We start from the raw sequence: 22,508 nt of genomic DNA, 5'->3' as shown, positions 1-22,508 counted from the left end.
GGTTTTCTTTCCTTCCATATCTATTTTGACACATTATTCAAACAAATTCATAATTAAAAAAAGGTCTTAATACATATGTCGGTAAGTAGAATGATAATGAAAATTTAGCACACACCCGGTACAATTCGAGTCCAACAAATAAATCTATGATAAGAAAAATTATTTTGTGACAAAATAAAATTTTATCAACCGGATATATAATTCATTGAATAAGAAACTACTTAAGTTGATAAGGGACTTAATCGAATTTTCTACAAATTTAATTGTGCTACAGATCATCAAATGCATTCACTATCAACAAGTTGATAATTTTAATTTACATATATAGAATTCTCCTAATTTTTTATAAGTTCAAATAAAAATATGAATTAAAATAATTTGAAAAAATTGACCTTATTGGTAACGATGTACATGTTTATTCAGCTCGAATAAAAATAATAACTCATCATAGGGCTTTTTGTAACCATTCAGTGGACGTACAAATATATTTTATATGTATATAAAAATTGTCATTATAATTCAAAATAAAACATTTTTCTTATATGAAAGATAACAACTTGACGTTTGATCACAGAACATAGTTGCACAAAGGTTTCGTCCGCTGACCTAAAACCTAACCTAAAAAGTTCAATTTTCGGTAGAAATTTCAAATTTAAAAGATTTTCATGACTTTTTTTCGTTATTTTTTTCAGTTCCGTAATACGGATTTTACATAAAAATTAAAACCGAAAACTTTTTATGTTTTAGTACACTCAAAGTATAAAAACTGCAAGCTTGCATCAAGGTTGGTAGAGTATAGGTTGATCGGAAACTTGTGTGATCTACACGTGACGTCACTTTAAAGAGGACAGAAGAAAACATAGAAATGGCACAACTTGTCGACTAATTGGAAAAGAGTAGAAAGTGGTATAGCCTTAGATAAGTCTGCCCATGCTATTTTCTGTCTATCATTTGAAATCTTGGAAAGAACTGTGAAACAGCCGAGAATTTAATAAACTCAATTTTTATTAAAGAAAATAATTAGGTTAAGAGCCCAAAACAAGAAATTTCTAGCCTATTATAGAAATAAACATCCGCATTTTTAGATTTCCTTATATAATATGAAAGGATAAATATACTATGTAAATTATTTTAAATCACTAATTTCCTCTAGAATATTCAAGTGTTTCCTCAATACACATGTTTAATTTTCCAATGTACATTTCGATTTGAGATTTTGTAAAGAAATTGATTAATTTTGACCTTCAAACGACATTTCAAGAGCAAAGTTCATATTCGTGGATTCTATTTTAAAGTGCGTACACATTTTTCAAATGGCGGGATAATATTGATGTTTTAAATTCTTTTCAATACTATTTTGAGTACAAAAAAAAACAATGAACATCTCTACGTTATTTGCACGTCCACGATCAAACCTAATTAAATTATTAATATTGTAACTGAATAATTTAAACATATAACCAGCTTCTTCTTTTTTATCTCAATTTGATACTGACATTTGTACTTTACATTGTCATGTTGCTAAATAAAAATACACTGTAAAATCAGGGATATATATAGAAATTTATTTCAAATACAATACAAAAAATGCCTAGAAGACCCAAATCTAAGAAAGATTCAGCGGAATCTGGCGAAGATTCTGACGAATACAGAAAAAAACGGGACAGAAATAACTTGGTAAGTTATACCAGTACAATTTCTCTAGTAGACCCAATTAAAGTCATTAGTTTGTTGTTTTTAAAGGCAGTCAAACGCAGCAGAGTAAAATCAAAACAAAAAACCCAAGAAACATTAACCAGAGTAAATGAACTACGCAATGAAAACACAATTTTGGAAGAAAAAGTCAAGACCCTTACTAAAGAACTAGGATTCTTGAAAGAACTATTTCTAGCGCACGCTTCAAATAGTGCCAATAAAAATAAATTCGAAGGGTTAGATTTAAATAAACTTTTACAGGATCCATCAAATGAGGGCTCAACATCAGCTGAAAATAATACCTAGTTGTTGGATTATAAGATGAACTTGTGTGTAAAAAGTTGAATATTCTTTTTATATTCGTATTGTACAATGAACTTTTTTTATAAATTGTACAGTACAATTCAAGATCAATATATTAAGTGAAATGGTGAAGGAATACTCGTTAACTTCAGAAAAAATGTTGGTAAATACCTATTTGTTTTAAATTGGTAATTCAATTGTAAGTATGTAAAGTTTTTTAAGTATTAGAATATTTTTTTGTAAAAATAATGTATTAAAAGTATATATAGCGAATTTCTATATATTTTCTCAATGTTTTTAGGTGTAGATATTTGCCTCTTTTATCTAAGTACACTACCAAACTCGATTTTAAATAAAATAACTTTATGAAATAGTGTTTAAGTTTGATTCTTCTTTTTCTCCTAGTTAATCATATGAATTCATTTCTCACTAATTATTTTGAAGTAAATAACATAATTCATAAACTAAAAGATAAATCAGGTAGAGTAGATGAGTTTTAGAGTATTAAAAAATATATCTGATTAGTATTTAAGAAATTTTGGACCATGTATTTATTTTGTGTAGAGTCAGCTAAGTAAGAATTTTCCACATTAGTAGCTCTAGTAGTTCCCAAACATTTTTTTCCTCATAAACCACTTTCAAAACACTTATTACTACTTTAAGTTTACACCATAATACCAACCCATGAAAAAATTAGATTTAACTATGGAAATTCAAGTACATTACTGTTGTAAATATTTCCGTGGACCATTGGGGGAGCACCTGGACCACTTTGTTTACAGACCACCCCTAAAGTCAGGTGCAAGCCACAAATGACTAGAGTCTTAAAGTATTCTTCACAAACTGAACTGAATATTCCTGGTTGGAGACTCTTCATCAGGAAGTGTTATTCAGTCTCAGTTAAAGTATATAAATAAATGGTATTTAGATGAGGTGAACAATTAATATTAGAATGGATGCCACCAGCTTTTTACAAACAATAAGAAAATAGTTTCAGCAACAAATAAATCTATTAAAAAATTAATAAAAGTCGCATTAACTGCGTATCTGCAAAAGAAGTTATGAATTAAAAACAACTCAGATTAGATTTCTATATATTAAAAGAACTGGGGATGGTTGCAGGCTTCAACTGAATTCCCAAATTGTTGAATTTTATAAAAGTGAAAATGATTTTTATTAATTGAATTTACTCTAAATAAAATTATTTTCCGATGAAATACAAAGGTATAGAAATACTCAGCATGAGATGTACGTTTAGAAGGGAGAAGCTATTTTTGATAAAATAAAACAACTTAATATTTTTTTTAAACAAAAATATATTCTGGATATAATATTTAATACTTCATAGAAAATCAAGAAAATATTAAGGCCTTAAAAACCATCTCATACAACATATTCCATTAAGTTTCTAAATGATTCTTAATATATTGTAATATTTGATGTAAGTAATCTCTGTTATTGTAACTTTCTAAACAATCTATTTCTAGTATGATAGTATCATCATGAAGTTTTAATGATACAATAAATTTGAAAAATATTGCACCTCCTTCGTCTCCGCTTATTTTTAATTTTTTTACAAATGCCCCTTCAATGTGGTCTTCATTAGTTCTTTTCCCAGGTGATTTAGCTTCCTTATCTATAATTTCATTGTTATCTTCACATTCATTGTTGTTTTCACTAACAGAACTAGAATTGTCTATACTATTTCTTAATCTTTCTCTTCGTTTTCTTCTTTGATTTGACCATGTATTAGCATATGCAGTTACGAAATATCTAATGACGTTTTTTTGTCGAGATACTTCTTGCAATACCATTTCTAACCCTTCGAAGAGTTTAATAATGCAATCTCTAGCTTTATTTAGAGATAATTCATCTACTTCGCTGAAGGGGAAAATGTAAGTAAGAGGATCCTTGTTTTTTTTGGGTTTCGTTACCAATTTAATAGGATCTAAACATTTTTTTAAGTCTAAGTTTGTGATAAAAGTCCATGCTAAACCCCACCTAAGAAATGAACGAAAAAGAGTGTTTTATCAACTTTTTTAATGACTAACGATCTAAATGCGTCATCTCATTTTAATTTGATCAAAAATTAGTTTTTTCTGAATTTATTTTGGTTTAATTAGCTTTTCTATATTCATAAATTTAGTAAAAGTAGTTTTTCGTGTCGAATTTGGTGAAAAATTGATTGTATCAGTTAAATCCCTCTAAATATTGGTTTTCTTTTTAGTTAAATTTGTTGAAAAATTGATTGTATCTGTCTGCCCCTCTGAAAAATTAACTTTTTTAGTTGAATTTGTTGAAAAATGACTTTTTTTTATTCAATTTGGTATAAATAGGATTATACAAATATAATTTGGTCAAAAATTAACAACTCTTGATTTAGTTTCATCAAAAATTAAATTTAATTCGAATATAATTGGATTGAAAATTTTTCACGCTAGTTGTACCAAATATTATAAACTAATATAATTTATGAAGAGAACTGCTAACCGAATTAAATTCAATACTTTACTAACATTGCTGTATACGAGCTTATGGCTAATAAATTTTTATTCAACCATAAATAATATAACCTTACATTAAAATTTCCTCTAATTTAATTACTATTAAAATTACTATAAATATAAAAAAACAAGATTAATTCAATTCATTTTTTTATATTAATTACCATATTTTCTTAAATAAGAATTCTATTAAAATATTAAAATTAAAATCATCAATAATACAAAAAAAAATTACCTGGTAGTATTACCCTGACAAAACTCTGTTTCCTTGAAACTAGATACTTCTACTTCTCTAAGCAGTTTCTTCAATTCTGGTAAGCTTTTCTTATGTCCGACCATGGTAGTATATATTTTTACGTTTGTTTCTAAAATTTTACTTTCTTGTATTAATTTACTAATGAAATCCACCTCACCCCCTTTCACAACGACTTCTACAGTTGAAGCACAAAAGGAATTTTTTGGTTTCGGTCTATTCAAGTTCCTAGAATTAGCATTAGATCGCAATTCTTTGGTACTTCCGAAGAAAGGTGGGTTGCACATGAGGAAATCATATTTGTCATCTTTAAGCAAATCTTTTAGAATAACGTTTTCTTCTACTTTCACTACTTCTATCAAGTCTTGTAAATCATTTTTTTCTATATTATTTTTAGCGTAAATGTAATTGTTGTTATCAACTTCTGAAGCTAGCATTTGCCATTTATTTTTTTTGGCAGCTATCAGAGGATAGACACAAGAGGCACCGGTCCCTATATCTACACCTTTTATAGCTTCAGTATTTCCAGTCAATGTAAGAAGGTCCTCTAGCCATAGAATATAGTTTAATCTCAGAGGAATTGTCGGTATTAACTTATCTAAAGGTATTTCTACATCAAGACCAAAATCTTTTTTTAATAAAATACAAGATAAGGCCCTTAACGCTTTTATATTTTTGAAATCTAAACCTACTTTACCAGTTATATCTTGTGTAACGAACTCGCGAAATTCCGGATAATCTATTGCTAATTGTTTGAAATTAGGAGGTGATTTATATATATTTTTTGGATGCATATACTTATTCATCGACATTTTTTCGAACGTAAATCGAAATTTCTATTAAGTTTTTTAACGTTTTAAAAAACGGGCGCGATATACAATATAGGTTAATATAAACATCATTTATTTCTTTTCATGGCCTCTTTCTAATCAAGTAACCATCAACCAAAAAAATAAAATACCTGGAAATTATCTGGAAAAATATTTTATTCGGCTTAATCCTCAGAACATTTAATTGTTATCTGCAAAATATTTTATTTGTATTAATCCTCAGGACACTTAACAAAAGGATTATCCGGTGTGAGCCAAGTTTTCACCTTCCAATCCATTTTTTCGTAATCCCAGTTTGATGTCAAGCCTCTTATGGGATCCTCCCGCATGTCTATTCTTCTTCTCAACTGAGCTCTGTTGAGTCTAGGGGTAAAAGTGTCAGGTAAGGGATCGTCGAAAAATAGGCGTTCAAAAATATAAATCCAGGCTGCTAGTGAACACAGAATTAATCCGATCCCAACAACTCCCATCCATTCACCGCTCGCGGGAGCTGTGAACTCTGGAAATATTTCATCATTATAGTACTATATTATATGTATTCAATAACTATGAATACCTGCGAAAGTTTGGCAGTAATTTGCTCTATATAACGCTTTTTTATCCTCTTTAGTTAGATGTTTCCAATCTCCATTCTGTTTTTGAAATAAAGCTTGTAAATCCGAAGTCATTTCTTTGTATCTCAACGCAGGAAATGGAAAATGAACGCTGTCTATATACATAGGTTGACCATTCATTCCGTAGCATAACATTTCTCGATTTCCTATTCTTTCTAACCAGTACTTCGACCGATTTTGCATATAGCCCATGTTTCTTCTAACGTGAAAATATATGGGAGAAACTTTCAAAAACGCCATTTCAAATATTCGATATGGAGCTATTTTTTTTATCAACAAACGTATTTGACACTAAATTGAAATGTTATAAACGATTATTATAGTAACAAATGAGTGTTTGATGCGTCTATGTTATGTAATTTGTCTATGGTAACCATAGATTGAGTCAAGGTCATAGTTCACCAACATATTAAGCTCGTTCTTTTATGTGTATCTATGAATTATAGAAACTTCATAATTTTATTAGAAAAAGTGGAATTTTCAAATCACAAACAATAAATTAGAACTTATATTTATATATCACAATTTTTGGTAATTTTCTGTAATAGGTTGGTGCGCCTGAATAACAGTTTCATTTTGACAGGTATCTGGACGATGTATTATTAGGTCGTGTGTGGGGTTATTGCTATTATTAGATATTATTTAGAATAAATTATAAGTTTTTGGGCAAAGTAAATGTACTAATGAAACAAACAAAACTACAGTAAAGAAATTTCATGGTAATACCTAACATTAAAATGAATTGATGGTTAAAGTTATTATGTCTATAAAGAGGTAAATTATTTATGGCAGTAGAAGCCACGTCCTGCAATTATGGTCGTGTATATTTTCAACAATTTTCCTATAAATTAACAATGAGAGAATTTGGAACTCTTGCTGGAATGAAAAGCCTTCTGTTACTTATATTTCTGCACCTTTAATATTAGTATTGTTAGTAATTGAATTTGTCTATTGTTTTTTATTCCAATCTTGAATAAATATTATTCAATAATATATAATAATCATATTAATAAACATATAACTTATAAGGAATGAATAGAACCCTTATAGTTTCATTTAACAAAAAATTAAACTTACTTTACGCTAGTTGAAAAAAATATTGTATGTACTTTGTATGTAAAGGCTTTTTCTCAATTCATACGATTTGTTATATTCATATGAGACTTTGTTTTATTTGATGAAAAACGTTTTTTATGTAAAACCTTTCAGTATAATTTTTATGGTCTGAACTCTAAAGGAAAGAACTCAGAATATAAATTCATCTTTATTTCTTTAGGGGTAGACTGGCTAGGGAGAGGTATCTTTGCAGGATTTGTTGGATAAAATGAACCAAAAACTTTCAGACATATTTATTCATATTAAATTTATAATAACGAACTATTCTAATATTTAAATTTATTCTTAAACTGTACTGGTCATTATATTTTTAATACTCGAAGTAAATGCCCTAAAAAATAAATGTATAATTATAATATCGAAATCAGTACGACTACCTAATACTTAGAACAAATTGGATCTCCTGGAATGTAAAAAGGGTTACTAACTATATCAGCGTATTCAGAATGAATTTTTCTGAACATCTGAAATATAAGAAATTAATAAAGTATAATATAATATTTTTATTAAAACACTCACTGATCTAATTTCATTATCTCTTAAAGTCATATTAGTGGAATCCACTATTATTATAAATTTTATTTTCGTGTTGGTGACATAACCGTATCTACAAACATAAACAATATATACATAGTGATCTATTAACAATTCCTATTATTTACATTTTATGTGTTTCTAAAGATAACAGCATTCCTAAATATAATTCTCTCATATCCGCTCCACCTTTCTGTACAGAATTCAATTTTTCCTCTATTACATCCAAGGAGGAAAGAACTTTATACTGAAAGTGTAATTCCTCATCGGGATTTATTGTTGTAAAAAATTTTGGGGAATTCTGAAAGCAAATATGTGTAATATTGACTGTATGATAGTTAAATACCAAGTAGTTATATTTATCAAAATTAAAAAAGAAGAAGGAAAGTAAGGCTGTGACTATTAGCACGATACCGTAGAAACACGGATGGAATAATAGAAAACTCTGTGGTAATTCATAAACACTCGTTGTAAATTATTTATAACTTTTATTTATTAAAAAAATTGTATTTAAATTAAAACATTATGCACAACAGTATACACGACTGATCATCTAAATTCATGTCAAATTTAATTTTCAAATACTACTACATATTTAATCAGCATTTCCTTTGTAAACTCAGTAATAAATAAATTGCCATGGATTTTTTCTATAAATTACCAAGGGCTTTTTCTATTATTCCATTCGTTTACCCGTATTTCCTCGGGAACGTACGAATATTCACAGCCAGAAAGTTAACAACACAACAAGCTTACGTCAACTGTCAATCTTGCGATATGTGGATAGTCAACAAATTATACAAGTGGGTGTGTAATTGTTAATTCTAATATTAGAATAAACTTGCTCGAAGTGAAGTTACGAAACTAGTTATTATTTTTCAAAAATAAATTCGAAATTAGAAAAAAAACTTACATCTTTCCCTACAATCGCTGCACACACAGCCATTTTTACTTTAAGCCTAACACACACCGATATAAAGGTGAGATCACGTCAATGATCCAGAATTTGTTTTGACAATGCCTGAACCCAATGTTATTTTGCAACAGGATGAGCATCGGTCAGGAACAACAGGATGTAGTGCGTACGTCCGTTTTATTAATAAAACCAACAGAGTTATTGAAATTGTATGGATAAACTACTCGGGACATTACGTGAGATACAGGGTGTTACAAAAAAACAATTTTGTTGATGTAAATACTTATAGTTCTCATTTGTGGGTGGCGTTTGATTATTATACAAAGGACAGACTTTTAATTAACAGACAATTTGTTTTTAACCCGAAAACAATCAGACAAGTTCTTCTAGAAAAATACCCGGATGGGATTATACCAGTAGACCATGAGTTTAGAGTACGAGGATATATAACTTCGCCTTTGTATAGTTTAAGATATTGTGCATTATTAACTGTTAGGAATTTGTTAAAGACTCCAGAGGAAGCTGATACTTTGGAATTGCCGAAACAGTTGGTGGTTGATTTAAAAAAGGTTATTACTTTAAAGAATAACCTTGTACATACTCTTGATTCTCAAAGGAGATAAATTGGTGTTCTGTGAGAGCAATGACTGGCTGTATCTAAGGTATATCCCTAATTTTAAGTACTTTAATATTAATGTAACTATATATTTAGAGTAATTTAGCTATTCCGAATGTTTGTAAGATTTGTTATATAAAATGAATAAAGATCCTTCAAATCTAGAAAAATATATTATTGCAAGTAAAAGTATTTAGTATGTTGATGTATTTTCTACAATAAGATAATAATAAAAAACTTAGTTATAGAAGAGAAGACACAAGTAGCGAATAGAGCATTTGATACAAGTAGAGAAAAAAATTTACTGAAGAGTGAAGAAACAAAACAATACATGGAATATAGAGAACAAAAATGAGTATGATACAGAGTCCGAAATAATGTTGAGAATGGAAAGAAAAGCTATGGAACTGAAAAAAGAATATGACTGGAGAGCTGGAGGGAGAGAAGGTGGTGAAGATAGTTAAGAGAAGCAATAAAATGACTGGAATATATATGGAAAGTTGTGTCAAGAATTATGGTGGAGTGTGGGAAGGAAAGACCAAGGTTGACATGGATTTGGAAAGAATGAAGATTAGAAATTTGAAATGTCAAAATTAAAAGGACTAGTAAACAAGCCCTAGATGAAAGAATATAAGGATTGAGCCTTGGTGCAGATAGAAAAATAGTGAACAGAGAAAATATTTCAGATAAATGAGGAAGGCAAAGAAAGAATCCGAAATAATGTTGAGAATGGAAAGAAAAATTTTAGAACCGAAAAAAGAACATTACTCATATAAAAGAATAAATAACGAAATAGAAGAAGAATGTGGTGAAGATAATTTAAAAAGTAATACGATAGCCGTGACATATATGAAGGGCTAAATCAGAAGCTGGGACAAGAATGATGATGGGACGTGAAAAAGGAAAACTGAGGCCGAGATGGTTTTGGAAAGAATGGGGGTGAGAAACTGGATACAAATGGCTAAGTATGGACAGAAATAGAAAGGGCTAGTAAATGAGTCGAAGGTGAAAGAATTTAGCCTCCCCTTTGAGATTTGTGTCCACAAATCTCAAAAGAACGTTGAAGTTCCACATAAAGGACCTTACAATCAATCGATCTGAATTCTTAGTGAAATGTTAACTATTTTTAGAGAAGCAATATTAGGGATTATATTTTTGAGTATATATAACTGATACTGGGATAGGGTGAAAAATTAATATTTTATTGGATGCGACGATAAATTAAAGAAAATTGGTAGAGATATAAGAATATCTGGTTGTTGTTGCTCTCTGTTACAGTGTATTAGTGAGAAGTGTCTTAGCAGATGAGAAGAGGAGATTGTGAAGAAACGCCAAGGTAAAAATTAATAAATCAATTATAAGTATTTCTTTTTAGGGAATAGAGAAGGGATTGAATGAAATTTTGCTATTTTTGTAATTTTAAGGATAGACACATTGATATGTTAGTTTTGGAAGTGACTACTGGGATTCGGTAACCAACAAAAACTTAAAAAAGCAGATCAGTATGTGGGGAACAAAATAATTCAGATATTTCATAGTTTGGGTTTAAGTTGAGGTCGAGTTTCCTATTTTTTGTAAAACTTTCATTTTTTTATATCCTAGTGCAGTTATAGCAGACACTTTTACTAATATTTTTTGAATTTTAGATTATTTTTCTTATTTTGAGTAAATAAACAATCTTTTTTAAATGTAGTTGATAATATTTTGTATTTTCAAACTTTTAGAAGCTCTCTAGAGAAAAATTTTGAAATTAGGGTTGTAAAAATCTTTATATATGTCGCTTTTTGGTATTGGAATTTTATTAAACAAAAAATAAGGAGATTAATACAAATTTTTCATACAAAAATATCTATATTTCACTAGACATTTTATTTACAGTGTTCAACACTTGTATTGATCCTTAGTCGAAGTTTTCTCCATGCTTCAAAATGATTCAAAATAATTATTCAATCGCTCTGAAGTAGGTATACAAAATAGGAAAAACCTCCGAGTAATAATAAGTTAAAAGCATAATAATTATATACATACAAGAATAAATAATATAAATAATCAAATACTTTCAAAGCACTGGTTCAATGACTGCAACAGTGGTAATTATAGCCCGCAAAAACCACTGCTTATGAATGGACATCACTCGAAAGAACCTTCGGAAATGTTTAAAAGACCCATGATCAAATTTCATCTCTAATGCAGTATGAAAAAATAAAAAATTTATAAAACTTGAACGATAACATATTCTAAAGTCTCATATAGTAATTTCTATTGCAAAAGTGATTAAAAAAATAATAATAGACGAAGAAATATGCAAAACTAACAGTGATCAGTTACATAGTTTTAAGACACAAAGAGAAATCAATCGATACATAAAGTAGGAATACAAATTCATTCTAATTTGTTCGATATCACTCATTTCTTTCACCACCACAAGCTCTCAAGGCTTCAATTTAGAACAGTGATTCCCAAAATGGACCAGGTGCACTCCCAGGGGTCCACGAAGAAGAAAAAACGTTTGGGAACCTTTGGGGACCTAAAATGACATTTTTACCTGTTCCAGAGCATTCAGTTGCATCTCGAGGTTCCTAATGAAACAAAACAGCCACCGTAAACTCTCAAGGCTTTAATTTATATACCTGGAGACCTAAAATGACATAAATACTTATTGCAGTTCATACAGGTACATCCAGATATTTCGATTGAAACAAAACGGCCACCAAAAGCTCTCAAGGCTTCAATTTAGATCAGTGATTCCAAAAATGGACCAGGTGCACCCCCAGGGGTCCACGAGGAAGAAGATAAAACGTTTGGGAACTTCTGATTAGATGCTTAGAAACCTAAAATGACATTTATACTTGCTCCAGAGCATTCAGTTGCATCTCGAGGTTCCTAATGAAACAAAACAGCCACCGTAAACTCTCAAGGCTTTAATTTATATACCTGGAGACCTAAAATGACATAAATACTTATTGCAGTTCATACAGGTACATCCAGATATTTCGATTGAAACAAAACGGCCACCAAAAGCTCTCAAGGCTTCAATTTAGATCAGTGATTCCAAAAATGGACCAGGTGCACCCCCAGGGGTCCACGAGGAAGAAGATAAAACGTTTGGGAACTTCTGATTAGATGCTTAGAAACCTAAAATGACATTTATACTTGCTCCAGAGCATTCAGTTGCATCTCGAGGTTCCTAATGAAACAAAACAGCCACCGGAAACTCAATAGGCTTTAATTTATATACCTGGAGACCTAAAATGACATATGACAAGCAGTTACTGCATTATAGAGAAACAATATATTCGGATACATCAAATCTTTTTTAAAAAATGGGTTTTGCAGTGTTTGTTGTTGGTTTCTATGTTCCTCAAGGAATTTGATACGAAATATTACCCAAAGAAAATATAACTGCGATAAATAACTGGAAATAGTGTTATTTATATAAATGTTAATAAAGACATGTATTTGTTTAGACTTTAAATATATCGGCAAGGAAAATATTGTAAAGAACTTTCGTTATAATTATAAGAAACAACTGTACTACAAATTTATTGCAGTTGTAAGTCGAATTAGGGTTGAAAAACAATCAAGGTGTTAAATTTGACAGAACTATGAAGAGTCCGAACTAGATAAGACTTAATCAGTGATAGAAGTGATAGTTTGATACAAAACAAGCCAAATAAGTCTTGTCTGAGCAACGGTAATCCAATAAAATGACAAAATACTCATAAATCTTCAGAGTTTTGTTCAAAAAGCGATAAATCTTGATCGGACGACCCTTAAATAACGTCACTAAGAAGATAATACTTAATATGCATGATGAGGAAGTGTTTCAATAAGTAGTTTGGAAACCTTTGGGATTCTTTTTTTGCCAATTCCACGTATCCTTACACATGGCTTTAACGTCCCTAGTAGCTTGCCAATTCAATTCGATTTTGGCCAACGTAGCGTCGGCGTAACACGAAGCCACATCCCCTTCACGTCTTTTGACTATTTCGTAATTAATCTGTTTACCGGAAGCTTCCGAAAAGGCTTTTACCATTTCGAGTACCGAATATCCCCGACCGGTACCGAGATTGTAAGCTTTCCACGAATTGAAACACGACGAAAATATTCTTTCTAAGGCCTTTAAATGGCCGATGGCGAGGTCGGTTATGTGGATATAATCTCGGACGCCGGTTCCATCCGGCGTAGGATAATCGTTTCCGAATACTTGGAGTTTGTCTCGACGACCTACTGCTACCTACAAATAATACACAAAAAAAATTAATTAAACACTTTTAATATAAATAGGTTACGAAAAATTGTACCAATTATCATCTTCTGAAGCATATAATTAAATTGGAGCCGGTCCTGCTCGGATATAATAGAATTCTAAAATTCGGCGGAGGCGCCGACTTTGAAGAAATACCCGGAATTCGTTTGATCTTTGTTTCTACAGCAAGCGGTTTATTTACATTGTCTCTTTTGAATAATTTCCAAGGTCTACGTATTTATTTGTTTTGTTTCTTTATTTTTCTGGAAAGTTTGGGATTATTATCTTTTGAAGCATATAATTAAATTTTACGAATTTCGTACGGTTAAAAACTCATCTCCGCCTCGGAGACGGTCCTGCTTGGATATAGTAAAATTCGGCGGAGGCGCCGTCTTTGAAGAAATACCCGGAATTCGTTTGTACTTTGAAAATTGAAAGACCTAGTGGCAAAATATTGGAAGGACCCAGCAGACTTATGGTACATATAGTTCAGCAGTATGATGAAGATTGTTGGAAATGGAAAGTGATGGTGGTAAAAAACATGGAAATATAGGGAATATTCTGAGCTACAAATGACCAAGGCGCCGAGAAACATTTTTTTATAGTATCGGTGATCCCAAATTATCCCAATGGAAATTTATATTTAAATTAATTCTAGACTAAAATCATATCATGTTATTGTTGTTGACTTTTGATCCATATCGTTTACCTCGATAAAGATTTTAATTCTTTATTGATTTAATAAAAATTACTCTCTTATCTGATAAGGTAACTTATCTCGTTTATTAACTTGTGTAATTATTAAAAATTTTTTAATAATAATTAGAAAAAAATATATCTAAAATAAACAAAATTGAAAAGTAATTATTTAAAAAAAAACCTGCTAAAAAAATATATTTTCACCCCTTGAAAATTGTTTTCGAACAGTATATTACTAAGAATTTTTTTATTATCTCTGTATAGGTAATACCTACCTGAGAAATATACGGCATAAGGTTGTTTGGGATTCCGGAAGGGTCTTCACCAATAAGTCCGGATTCGTGAGCACCAACCGGATTGAAATATCTCAATAGAATCACTTTCCATTCCTAAAAATGTCAAAATATGACAAACAAATCCATTTGTTCAGACAAATGCATATATTTGTGAATAAAACTACCGGTACGTTACTATAGTTCTGATTAGTTATCTTGTGAGCTGTTGAGCTCCTACTAGAGTGATAGAACCTCTTCAACCATCTTTTAAGTCAACAGTCCAGTTTATTCTGAGTCTTTTCTCCAGTTAGAGTTCTGGGATTGGAGTTTAATAATATGTAGTAAGTACAGTTCTGTACCTGTATAAATAACAAAGGGCTGTGTACCCCTCCCTATTTTAGTTCATCTTTTATTATGAAGATTCTAAATTTTTTTTCCTGATGTAATTAGGTTGGAAAATAGACTTTTGATTTGATGTAACAGTCTTCATCATACTATCCCAAACTGTTATTTATTTTACACCGTTGAAAGCTTTTTGTAGATCTAGGAAGTCTAGTTGATCCTCAACTATTGTCTTTTATTTCCCCTATAATATCGGGTGTGTCTTTTTTACGTATTGGAGTTAGAACTTCTGTCTTCGAATCGTCCGGGACTACACATAACCTCAACTAAACTTAATTGAATTATATAAAGACTAATTAAGTTATGAAATGTGTTAGTTAATAAAAAATTGAGTACTACTCACCGGATCGGATGTACAGACATCTTTTAAAATTTCCTCGACAAAATATTTAGATTTTCCATATGGATTGGTGCACCCCTGTCCAGTAGGATGGTTTTCGGTGATAGGCAAGAATTGGGGATTACCATATACAGTAGCAGATGATGAAAAAACAACTTTTTTTACACCATTACATGCCATAACCTATTTATACAAAGAATATTGCAATATAGGTATTATTCGAAGAAATTAAGCTTACCTCAAAAAGGGTAGCAGACCCTGCGATATTGTTTTGATAATATTTCAAAGGGATGGAAACTGATTCGCCGACTGCCTTTAAAGCAGCAAAATGTATCACCGCGTCAATTCTATGCTAAAATTTTTCGGAAATCAAAGACAAAATTAAAAATTTTACTCAGAAAATGTATTTCTCGCTGAAATAAATGATGTAGATTAGATGTGTTAAAAGTTAGTAAGTGGTGCTATAAAAATCGTCCAATAAACATGAAATTTATTCATAATATACAAAAATTTTCTATACTGATCTACGACATCAGATTCTCTGTTTTTTTTTAAATCTAGTATCATTTTTCTAAATTTCATATTTACTATTTTCTGTGTCATCCATTATTACCAACAATATTAGAAATTAATTCAATAAAATCTCTATAAATTCATCCCACACGATTAAGTCGTGACATTTTATGGTTTAATTAAAAAAAATTATTTACTTGTGTACGAAAATAAATAAAAAAATTAATCAAAAGTAAAGGGTGTCCCAAATCGCAAGATTTAAATTTACCGCCATTTACACAGAAGTGTTGATAACCCTAAAAAAACAAATTGACAAATGACAGACAGTGTAAGTGTTGTGTAAACAGTGTGTTCAGTATAGTCGGAAAAGTGTTTTAACTTCAACAGCAACAAATGAATCCTGAGGGATTAAGCACATTTTCACCTGCATTTTGCCGCTTATGATATTCTGAAAACCCAAAAAACAAATGTATCCACAAAGTGCCACTGTTTTGTGTTGAAGGCATAATTGGTCCATACTTTTTTGAACATGAGACTGGTCAAACAGTGACTGTTACTGACGGTGCCATATACCATACAGTCCTTGAAACACTTCGATTACTGATACATTTCCAGTCATGATTCAATGAAAAAATTACAATCAAAAGAATAAAAACTGGTTTTCTATTTAATTCAAATCTTGTGTTAATTTTGAAACACCCATTATAATTAGGTAGAGTACTTGGAGACAACAGATAAGTGATGGAATGGCTTGTGCTTATTGTTAAGTGCATGTTATATAAACGTACAGCCTTAAAAATTTTATCCAAAGCTTCTCTGTCTCTGATATCTACATTGTAAAATGTAACAGTTTCCCCTGTTATTTTTTCAACCCGTTTCAAAGCTTCCGGTTTTTCAGATCCAACAGCATAGCAGTTAACTAAATTATCTAATGCTATAACGGTATAATTATTTTTTAATAATTCCACTACTGTGTGAGATCCTACGTAGCCGGCACCCCCAGTCACCAAAATTGTGCTGTTACCCTTCATTTTTTCAACCGTAACCCACCACCTAAAACAATAAATGAAGGTTATGAACCGTTTTATCCAAAAATTAAATATATTTCACTGTATTTTTTTCAAATTTTAGAATATTTTAATATATAAAAATACCTTACAATCTTACACCAATTGAAATTGTTGAATAAGCAGTAAACAAATTTACAACACGTCACTGTAAAGTATTCAATATTTTTATTTAAAAAATATAATCTAAACAAAATTGCCTAACTTTTTTATAAAACAATAAACAAATTAATTCAACATCTATAATTACGACGAGTCATATAATAAACTTACCTCAAAATTACTTACTTCGTTAAATAACCGAGCGGAATGACGGCATAGTAGAAAAGCACGAATATATAACTCGACTTTGATAATAAATTGAGCATTGTTATCAGTAATTTGAATTTGTGCAATTGATAAGATTTGAGATTGTGCTTACGTCAACTAATAAAAAGTCGACGTTTAAGGTTATTCGGTTATTCCATGTCTATTCAGGTGCTGAGCTACATAACCGTACTTTTAGATATCTTCTGTTTTATTTTGAAAAACATTGTACGTTATGTCATAAATAGTCAGTTTTTTTACGGAATTATAGAAACTAAATATCCAAATTTAATTCCAACTGTTATAATATTAGTGAATCTATCAAAATAAAGAATTTTTTTTTTAATTTATTTGCGTTGTTTTAAATTTATCAATACAAAGGAAATTTGTAGCTAACTTCATTTTATTAAAAGCAAATGGCAACTTCCAAAACATCAAGAAATCAAGAGAACATAAAGAAAATGAATCTAATACAATTAAAGGAAGTGCTACAAAGGGAAGACACACTATTAAAAAATAAATCTATCCTTTCCAAGCTTCCAGATAGAGGAGAATCTGTGAGAAAATTTCACGAACAAGTAAAAAACGAAATAAAATACAGGGAAGATTTATCCGATCTAGAGCACTCAATATCAGCCTTAAAACTTTCAGAAACTGATAAACACGTACAAAAAATATGCGAAATGGAAAAGACACCGAAAAAAGAACGTTATAAACCATTTAGCACTCTAAATAATACAAAACAAGTGCATACAAATAGAAACGTTTTTAAAACTATGGAAGATTGGAGTAAATGCAATAAACCAACGAAATTGATATCTTTAGTTGAATCGATCGAAATTTTAAAACATCAAGATGAGGTAATTAAAGAAGAACAAGTTAAACTTAAACATAGGTTATTGGTAAGACAGCTTGAAAATGAAGACTCCGAAAAAAGTGATGAAGAAAACAGAGATAATAGTGATGTTGAAAGCGAGTCGGAATCGGAAGATAAGAAGTGATGACAAGATTATTTGGTTGTTATTAATGTACAGTGTTTGTGATATCCTTTTCTTACCAAATTGTTAAATTGAAAAATGAATAAAACTTCATTTATAGTGTATATCTTGCGAGTCTTTGAAACAACTGATGTTTGATTGAATTTTTTTTAATTCAGAAATCTAATAAACTTCATTTGAGTTGATAAGAGACAAAAATTTTAAAAGAATTCCACTTACCTTGTGTTTCTTGGAGCTATAACTTCATTTTACCTGCGGATTTTCAAGTATATGATATATTTCAAAAATTAAATTAATAATTTTCTTTTTGTTCTCAAGATTCAGAGGAAGTGTTGTGAATAGCAATCAATATCAAGGTGCTTAGATTAATAACCAAATTATTTTTTTAAGTTGTTTTAATCGCAAGTTTTATTAACAAGACTTATTTCCAAAGTGTTACGACAAAAATATCAAACAATTTTTATTCAAATTGTTACTGAGCTATTTGTTTTACAGGATTATATGTTAATGAACCAACTCAAAATGTGCAAGTTGCTATAAAAGTGGTATCTAGACATTTTGGAGACCTTAGTATGTAAAAATCTCAAAATTAGTTGCTTTAGTAGCCTCTAAACTAGGATAAGATATCCTGAAAAAAAACTAATATCAAGAACGAATTAAAAATCTACTGGACTCTAATCAAGACCAATCTTAACTTATGATAGGGTGATGACATAAAAAGACCAATAAAGATTAAGAATATTTGAGATAACAATTATCAGAAGAATATATGGAGGAATTAGGATGAACCAAACAGACTGGAGTATCTGTAATGATAGAAATATCAAAACCTAAAGGTTGAGATGGTTTGGACACATACAAAGAAAGCCATGAATGTCGAAATATACTACAGCAGTAGAAATAAAGGCAAAACCCATATCAGATCAGGTTCATCAAGACTTATAATCAATGAATGATGAAGAACAGATCACACAGAGTTGTAGTGCCAATTCTACATCACTATTTCCATGTGACATGCACAGGGCTGCTTTCGAAACTTTGCTAATGTTTGGATCTTCAAGTTTATTAGGGTCTTTTTCGCTTAACATTATTGTTGGTACTGTAGAATTGAAAAAAATTTATTGTAGCTACAGTAAGAATGTTTTAACGTGAAAATAATCGCCTGAGATTGATTTTAGTACCAAATAGACACTTTTTAGTTACTATTAGGATTCCTATAACCGTTCGAAATAAAAAAAATATATCAACTACTTATCGAAGAGGATCATTTTGAATAATAAAACTAAGAGTATATACAAAGTTTTTATTTCCACCAATTCATTAGATAAATTGAAAATCTGAAAATGCAGTGAAAATGAATATAAAAAAATTAATTTTGAGAATTTTGGGCTTACTTTCCTTTTATATACATAACCACTGCTGTAATCAGACCCAAACGAAAAGAACTATTGAATCTATCAATCCACCTATTTTTTTTTGCAACTTATATTTTTACAAATCGAGAATTATTTCCAAGTCTAAAAAATTGTTATATAGCTACTGAATAATTCTATATTGTTACCTTTAACATTTTTGCAAAATTTTAATTAAAAAAAAGTATCTAAGTATAATCCACCATTTTGAAGAGCTTCTACTGGAACAAACTTGTGAATATCTAGAGAATTTGGACTTACCTTCAATTTTTTTCAACACCAAAGAAACCCACCACCAGCGGATTAAAAAAAGAACTAGTTTAACAAAAAAATTAAAGTACAACAAGATAAAAATCCTCAGAACTGTTATTTTTTTTTAGACTGGAATTTACAGAGCAGAAGCTCCGGAAATAATTTCGATCAATTCTCTGGTGATGACAGCTTGTCTGGTACGGTTGAAAGTCAACGTGAGTTTGTCGATCATTTCACCGGCGTTCTTGCTGGCGTTGTCCATAGCAGTCATACGAGATGATTGTTCACTGCATGCACCTTCTTTCATGGCATAAAATAGGAGGGAAGCCAAAGAGAATTCCAAATAACTTTGGACTACTTCATCGTCTAAGGAATCGTAGATGGATAATTTAGGAGCAGCCTGAAAAAACATGTTACTTTAAAAACTGCATTATATATGTTACCAGTTAAGACCCTTTTTCAGATAATTTTAGTTTTGACTAGGGAAAACTAGTTTTCACTAATTAAACTACATCTTTTTATTGGGTAATGAAAACTAGTGTCGATTGAAATAAATCACTGCATGTACAGAGGTAATTCTACCATCGGATGGAGTCCCAGATACAACATTATTGCTTCGCGATACTACGAAAAAATCATCCACCAACTCAGGTGGATGGCAAAGTTTCGTAAGATGTTCCTGGAAAAAATCTTGTGTTTCTAATAACGGTTTGCACAAAAAAAAAATATACATCACGAAAATTTTCTAGACCTGATTTACACATTATACTCAAAAAAATGTTATAAAACCATATGATATCTTCAATTCTCATAAATCCCCCATAAAAACTGAGATTTAAAAAAAATCTTCGAAATTGGATGACTTTTCCATTATCTAGAGTTAATTGAATGATGACTTTTCAATTTTCTAGACCAGATTGAATCATTATACTCAAAAAAGTGTGTTCATAATAACCTCAAAGTCATCAAACCATATAAAGTCTTCAATCTCATTCAATTTTCATAAATCCCCCATAAAAATTGAGAATTAAAAAAAATCTTTGAAAATGGATGACTTTTCAATAACCTATTGGATGATTATATTAAAAAATAGAATTTATGATAAGCTTTAAAGTCATAAAGCTGTATGAAACCTTCAATATCATTCTTTTCTCATAAATCCCCCATAAAACCAGGATTTGAAAAGAAATTCAACCTAATCAGTTGAATTTTCGATTTTCTAGAGCCAAAAAAACAATAATACTAACTTACAACTCTGAAATTTTTTACAGTACCAAATATAATCACATAGCAAGTTTTCAATTTATACCATTATATAACTCACTAATTACCTAAATCATATCATTTTATCCAGTATTTATATTTAAAAACTATAAAAAACAGGTTGCTTCCCTACCGTAACAGCAGCCAAACTGAACATTGGCAAAATCTGGGTGGTGTAAGATACAACAGACTTGAATTTGTTGTAAACGATTTCTCCAGCACTGAACTTATAATCAGATTTCAAAACAGCGTCGGCTAATTTAGAAGCGTCAATGAAAGTTGGAGGTAGACGTCCAATTTCGTTGCAAGCGAGGATGATGTTCTTGCCATAGATACGTTGTAAGATGGAACGTGATTTATCACCAACACAAACAACTTTGATATTTGTATCATCTTTTCCCAGTTCAGTACGGATGTGACGAGAAACACTAGTGTGGACAGCACCACAAAGACCTAAAATTGATGGAGACTTAGAATTATTTTAAAATAGGGTAATGTATGAGTACTAACCTCTATCAGAAGTGATGGCTATGATCAATTTTTGTGGTATATCCGGAACAGGTTGAATATCAGCTTTTTCATAAAATTGTTTAGCTCCATCACCAATGGGGCGTACAGCTTTCAGTTCTCTTTCGGCTCTGGCGTATTTGGCAGCCGACACCATCTTCATAGATTGAGTAATTTTCTGAATGTTCTTTACAGATTTCAGACGTAATGAAATAGATTTAAGGGTGGCCATACCCCTTTGTTGTTGTTGTTGCCCATTTTGGGCCAACAAAGGGAGTACATTACCAAAACTACCAAATCTTACGAACATCTCCTAGCCTAAAAAATATTCTGATTGAAAGCTATTATGTAAGCATTCAGAAAAAATCTCAAACAAAGTATGTTGATCCTTTTAAAATGTAGGCAGTACACTTTAAGGGAAACTACTTGTAAAATACGATTTTAAAACTTTATTGAAACTTGTAGTAGGAAACTAGGAATTAAAAAAAATTAACTAACCTTGCCACCTTGCAGGCCGACCCCAGAAAATCGAGTGACTATGACTTGATTTAAAAATGCGCTTGCGTTGAGACAAATTAAGAATTCTAACGAATATAAACCATAAAAACTATTTACATAAATATCAAATTAAGAATATGTAGTGTATCATAGACAAAAGTATTATTTTATGAATGCTGCACTTACATGGATCGAGGAAAAAATTTAAAAATAATTAATTGAATTGACAATCACGCTATTAAATTAAATAATATTTGAAATTTATTAAAAAAGTTGAAAAATAGTTGTACTTCTTATTGTCAGAAATACGAATTATTGTACATAATGTACCCATTACAGGTGACTG

The 22,508-nt window shown here is 30.3% G+C and overlaps 8 protein-coding genes across 8 annotated transcripts; 3 read left to right on the top strand and 5 right to left on the bottom strand.

Annotated features, from left to right (window-relative positions):
* Nucleotides 1-1,423: 1,423 nt before the first annotated feature.
* On the top strand, nucleotides 1,424-2,374 carry LOC130446526 (CCAAT/enhancer-binding protein gamma). The gene is made up of 2 exons (XM_056782839.1): nucleotides 1,424-1,677; nucleotides 1,744-2,374. The coding sequence occupies exons 1-2, from the start codon at nucleotides 1,588-1,590 to the stop codon at nucleotides 1,999-2,001; spliced, it is 348 nt and encodes a 115-aa protein (XP_056638817.1). The 5' UTR covers nucleotides 1,424-1,587; the 3' UTR covers nucleotides 2,002-2,374.
* A 916-nt stretch (nucleotides 2,375-3,290) lies between these two features.
* Nucleotides 3,291-5,639, bottom strand: LOC130446300 (U6 small nuclear RNA (adenine-(43)-N(6))-methyltransferase). The gene is made up of 2 exons (XM_056782460.1): nucleotides 4,738-5,639; nucleotides 3,291-3,999 (listed from the first exon to the last, which is right to left on the bottom strand). The coding sequence occupies exons 1-2, from the start codon at nucleotides 5,565-5,567 to the stop codon at nucleotides 3,399-3,401; spliced, it is 1,431 nt and encodes a 476-aa protein (XP_056638438.1). The 5' UTR covers nucleotides 5,568-5,639; the 3' UTR covers nucleotides 3,291-3,398.
* A 158-nt stretch (nucleotides 5,640-5,797) lies between these two features.
* Nucleotides 5,798-6,391, bottom strand: LOC130446834 (cytochrome c oxidase subunit 4 isoform 1, mitochondrial-like). The gene is made up of 2 exons (XM_056783321.1): nucleotides 6,142-6,391; nucleotides 5,798-6,084 (listed from the first exon to the last, which is right to left on the bottom strand). Exons 1-2 carry the CDS (start codon nucleotides 6,389-6,391, stop codon nucleotides 5,798-5,800), a joined length of 537 nt encoding a protein of 178 aa, XP_056639299.1.
* Nucleotides 6,392-7,533: 1,142 nt separating this feature from the next.
* On the bottom strand, nucleotides 7,534-8,886 carry LOC130446422 (trafficking protein particle complex subunit 2-like protein). The gene is made up of 5 exons (XM_056782677.1): nucleotides 8,763-8,886; nucleotides 7,978-8,150; nucleotides 7,835-7,922; nucleotides 7,700-7,779; nucleotides 7,534-7,646 (listed from the first exon to the last, which is right to left on the bottom strand). Exons 1-5 carry the CDS (start codon nucleotides 8,793-8,795, stop codon nucleotides 7,601-7,603), a joined length of 420 nt encoding a protein of 139 aa, XP_056638655.1. The 5' UTR covers nucleotides 8,796-8,886; the 3' UTR covers nucleotides 7,534-7,600.
* On the top strand, nucleotides 8,867-9,545 carry LOC130446421 (protein Vhl). Its single transcript, XM_056782676.1, has one exon. The coding sequence runs from the start codon at nucleotides 8,867-8,869 to the stop codon at nucleotides 9,386-9,388; it is 522 nt and encodes a 173-aa protein (XP_056638654.1). The 3' UTR covers nucleotides 9,389-9,545.
* A 1,667-nt stretch (nucleotides 9,546-11,212) lies between these two features.
* Nucleotides 11,213-17,609, bottom strand: LOC130446496 (UDP-glucose 4-epimerase). The gene is made up of 6 exons (XM_056782797.1): nucleotides 17,215-17,609; nucleotides 16,648-16,912; nucleotides 15,585-15,698; nucleotides 15,350-15,529; nucleotides 14,605-14,718; nucleotides 11,213-13,618 (listed from the first exon to the last, which is right to left on the bottom strand). The coding sequence occupies exons 1-6, from the start codon at nucleotides 17,292-17,294 to the stop codon at nucleotides 13,208-13,210; spliced, it is 1,164 nt and encodes a 387-aa protein (XP_056638775.1). The 5' UTR covers nucleotides 17,295-17,609; the 3' UTR covers nucleotides 11,213-13,207.
* Nucleotides 17,393-19,759, top strand: LOC130446498 (uncharacterized). Its single transcript, XM_056782799.1, has one exon. The coding sequence runs from the start codon at nucleotides 17,649-17,651 to the stop codon at nucleotides 18,231-18,233; it is 585 nt and encodes a 194-aa protein (XP_056638777.1). The 5' UTR covers nucleotides 17,393-17,648; the 3' UTR covers nucleotides 18,234-19,759.
* On the bottom strand, nucleotides 19,520-22,455 carry LOC130446497 (ATP synthase subunit gamma, mitochondrial). Its single transcript, XM_056782798.1, has 4 exons — nucleotides 22,163-22,455; nucleotides 21,668-21,982; nucleotides 21,291-21,610; nucleotides 19,520-20,294 (listed from the first exon to the last, which is right to left on the bottom strand). The coding sequence occupies exons 2-4, from the start codon at nucleotides 21,972-21,974 to the stop codon at nucleotides 20,031-20,033; spliced, it is 891 nt and encodes a 296-aa protein (XP_056638776.1). The 5' UTR covers nucleotides 21,975-21,982; nucleotides 22,163-22,455; the 3' UTR covers nucleotides 19,520-20,030.
* Between the last annotated feature and the right edge of the window lie 53 nt (nucleotides 22,456-22,508).

This window comes from Diorhabda sublineata, chromosome 7 (genome assembly GCF_026230105.1).
Source record: "Diorhabda sublineata isolate icDioSubl1.1 chromosome 7, icDioSubl1.1, whole genome shotgun sequence".
NCBI classification, from domain to species: Eukaryota; Metazoa; Arthropoda; class Insecta; order Coleoptera; family Chrysomelidae; genus Diorhabda; species Diorhabda sublineata.
Note: the sequence above shows the minus strand (reverse complement) of the source record. Positions and strands in the feature narration are given on the sequence as shown.

What these genes read in the sequence shown, in the direction of transcription:
- LOC130446526 (XM_056782839.1), top strand. Translation starts at nt 1,588, where the DNA reads ATGCCTAGAAGACCCAAATCTAAGAAAGATTCAGCGGAATCTGGCGAA. An exon ending in AACGGGACAGAAATAACTTG is followed by an intron (nt 1,678 to 1,743) that starts GTAAGTTATACC and finishes TTGTTTTTAAAG; the next exon opens with GCAGTCAAACGCAGCAGAGT.
- LOC130446300 (XM_056782460.1), bottom strand. Translation starts at nt 5,567, where the DNA reads ATGTCGATGAATAAGTATATGCATCCAAAAAATATATATAAATCACCT. An exon ending in TGTCAGGGTAATACTACCAG is followed by an intron (nt 4,000 to 4,737) that starts GTAATTTTTTTT and finishes TTCATTTCTTAG; the next exon opens with GTGGGGTTTAGCATGGACTT.
- LOC130446834 (XM_056783321.1), bottom strand. Translation starts at nt 6,391, where the DNA reads ATGGGCTATATGCAAAATCGGTCGAAGTACTGGTTAGAAAGAATAGGA. An exon ending in TTACTGCCAAACTTTCGCAG is followed by an intron (nt 6,085 to 6,141) that starts GTATTCATAGTT and finishes AAATATTTCCAG; the next exon opens with AGTTCACAGCTCCCGCGAGC.
- LOC130446422 (XM_056782677.1), bottom strand. Translation starts at nt 8,795, where the DNA reads ATGGCTGTGTGTGCAGCGATTGTAGGGAAAGAT. An exon ending in GAGATAATGAAATTAGATCA is followed by an intron (nt 7,780 to 7,834) that starts GTGAGTGTTTTA and finishes CTTATATTTCAG; the next exon opens with ATGTTCAGAAAAATTCATTC. An exon ending in GGAGATCCAATTTGTTCTAA is followed by an intron (nt 7,647 to 7,699) that starts GTATTAGGTAGT and finishes TTTATTTTTTAG; the next exon opens with GGCATTTACTTCGAGTATTA.
- LOC130446421 (XM_056782676.1), top strand. Translation starts at nt 8,867, where the DNA reads ATGCCTGAACCCAATGTTATTTTGCAACAGGATGAGCATCGGTCAGGA.
- LOC130446496 (XM_056782797.1), bottom strand. Translation starts at nt 17,294, where the DNA reads ATGCTCAATTTATTATCAAAGTCGAGTTATATATTCGTGCTTTTCTAC. An exon ending in GGTCTGCTACCCTTTTTGAG is followed by an intron (nt 15,530 to 15,584) that starts GTAAGCTTAATT and finishes TTGTATAAATAG; the next exon opens with GTTATGGCATGTAATGGTGT. An exon ending in TTATGCCGTATATTTCTCAG is followed by an intron (nt 13,619 to 14,604) that starts GTAGGTATTACC and finishes TATTATTTGTAG; the next exon opens with GTAGCAGTAGGTCGTCGAGA.
- LOC130446498 (XM_056782799.1), top strand. Translation starts at nt 17,649, where the DNA reads ATGGCAACTTCCAAAACATCAAGAAATCAAGAGAACATAAAGAAAATG.
- LOC130446497 (XM_056782798.1), bottom strand. Translation starts at nt 21,974, where the DNA reads ATGTTCGTAAGATTTGGTAGTTTTGGTAATGTACTCCCTTTGTTGGCC. An exon ending in AGCCATCACTTCTGATAGAG is followed by an intron (nt 21,611 to 21,667) that starts GTTAGTACTCAT and finishes CATCAATTTTAG; the next exon opens with GTCTTTGTGGTGCTGTCCAC. An exon ending in TCAGTTTGGCTGCTGTTACG is followed by an intron (nt 20,295 to 21,290) that starts GTAGGGAAGCAA and finishes ATGTTTTTTCAG; the next exon opens with GCTGCTCCTAAATTATCCAT.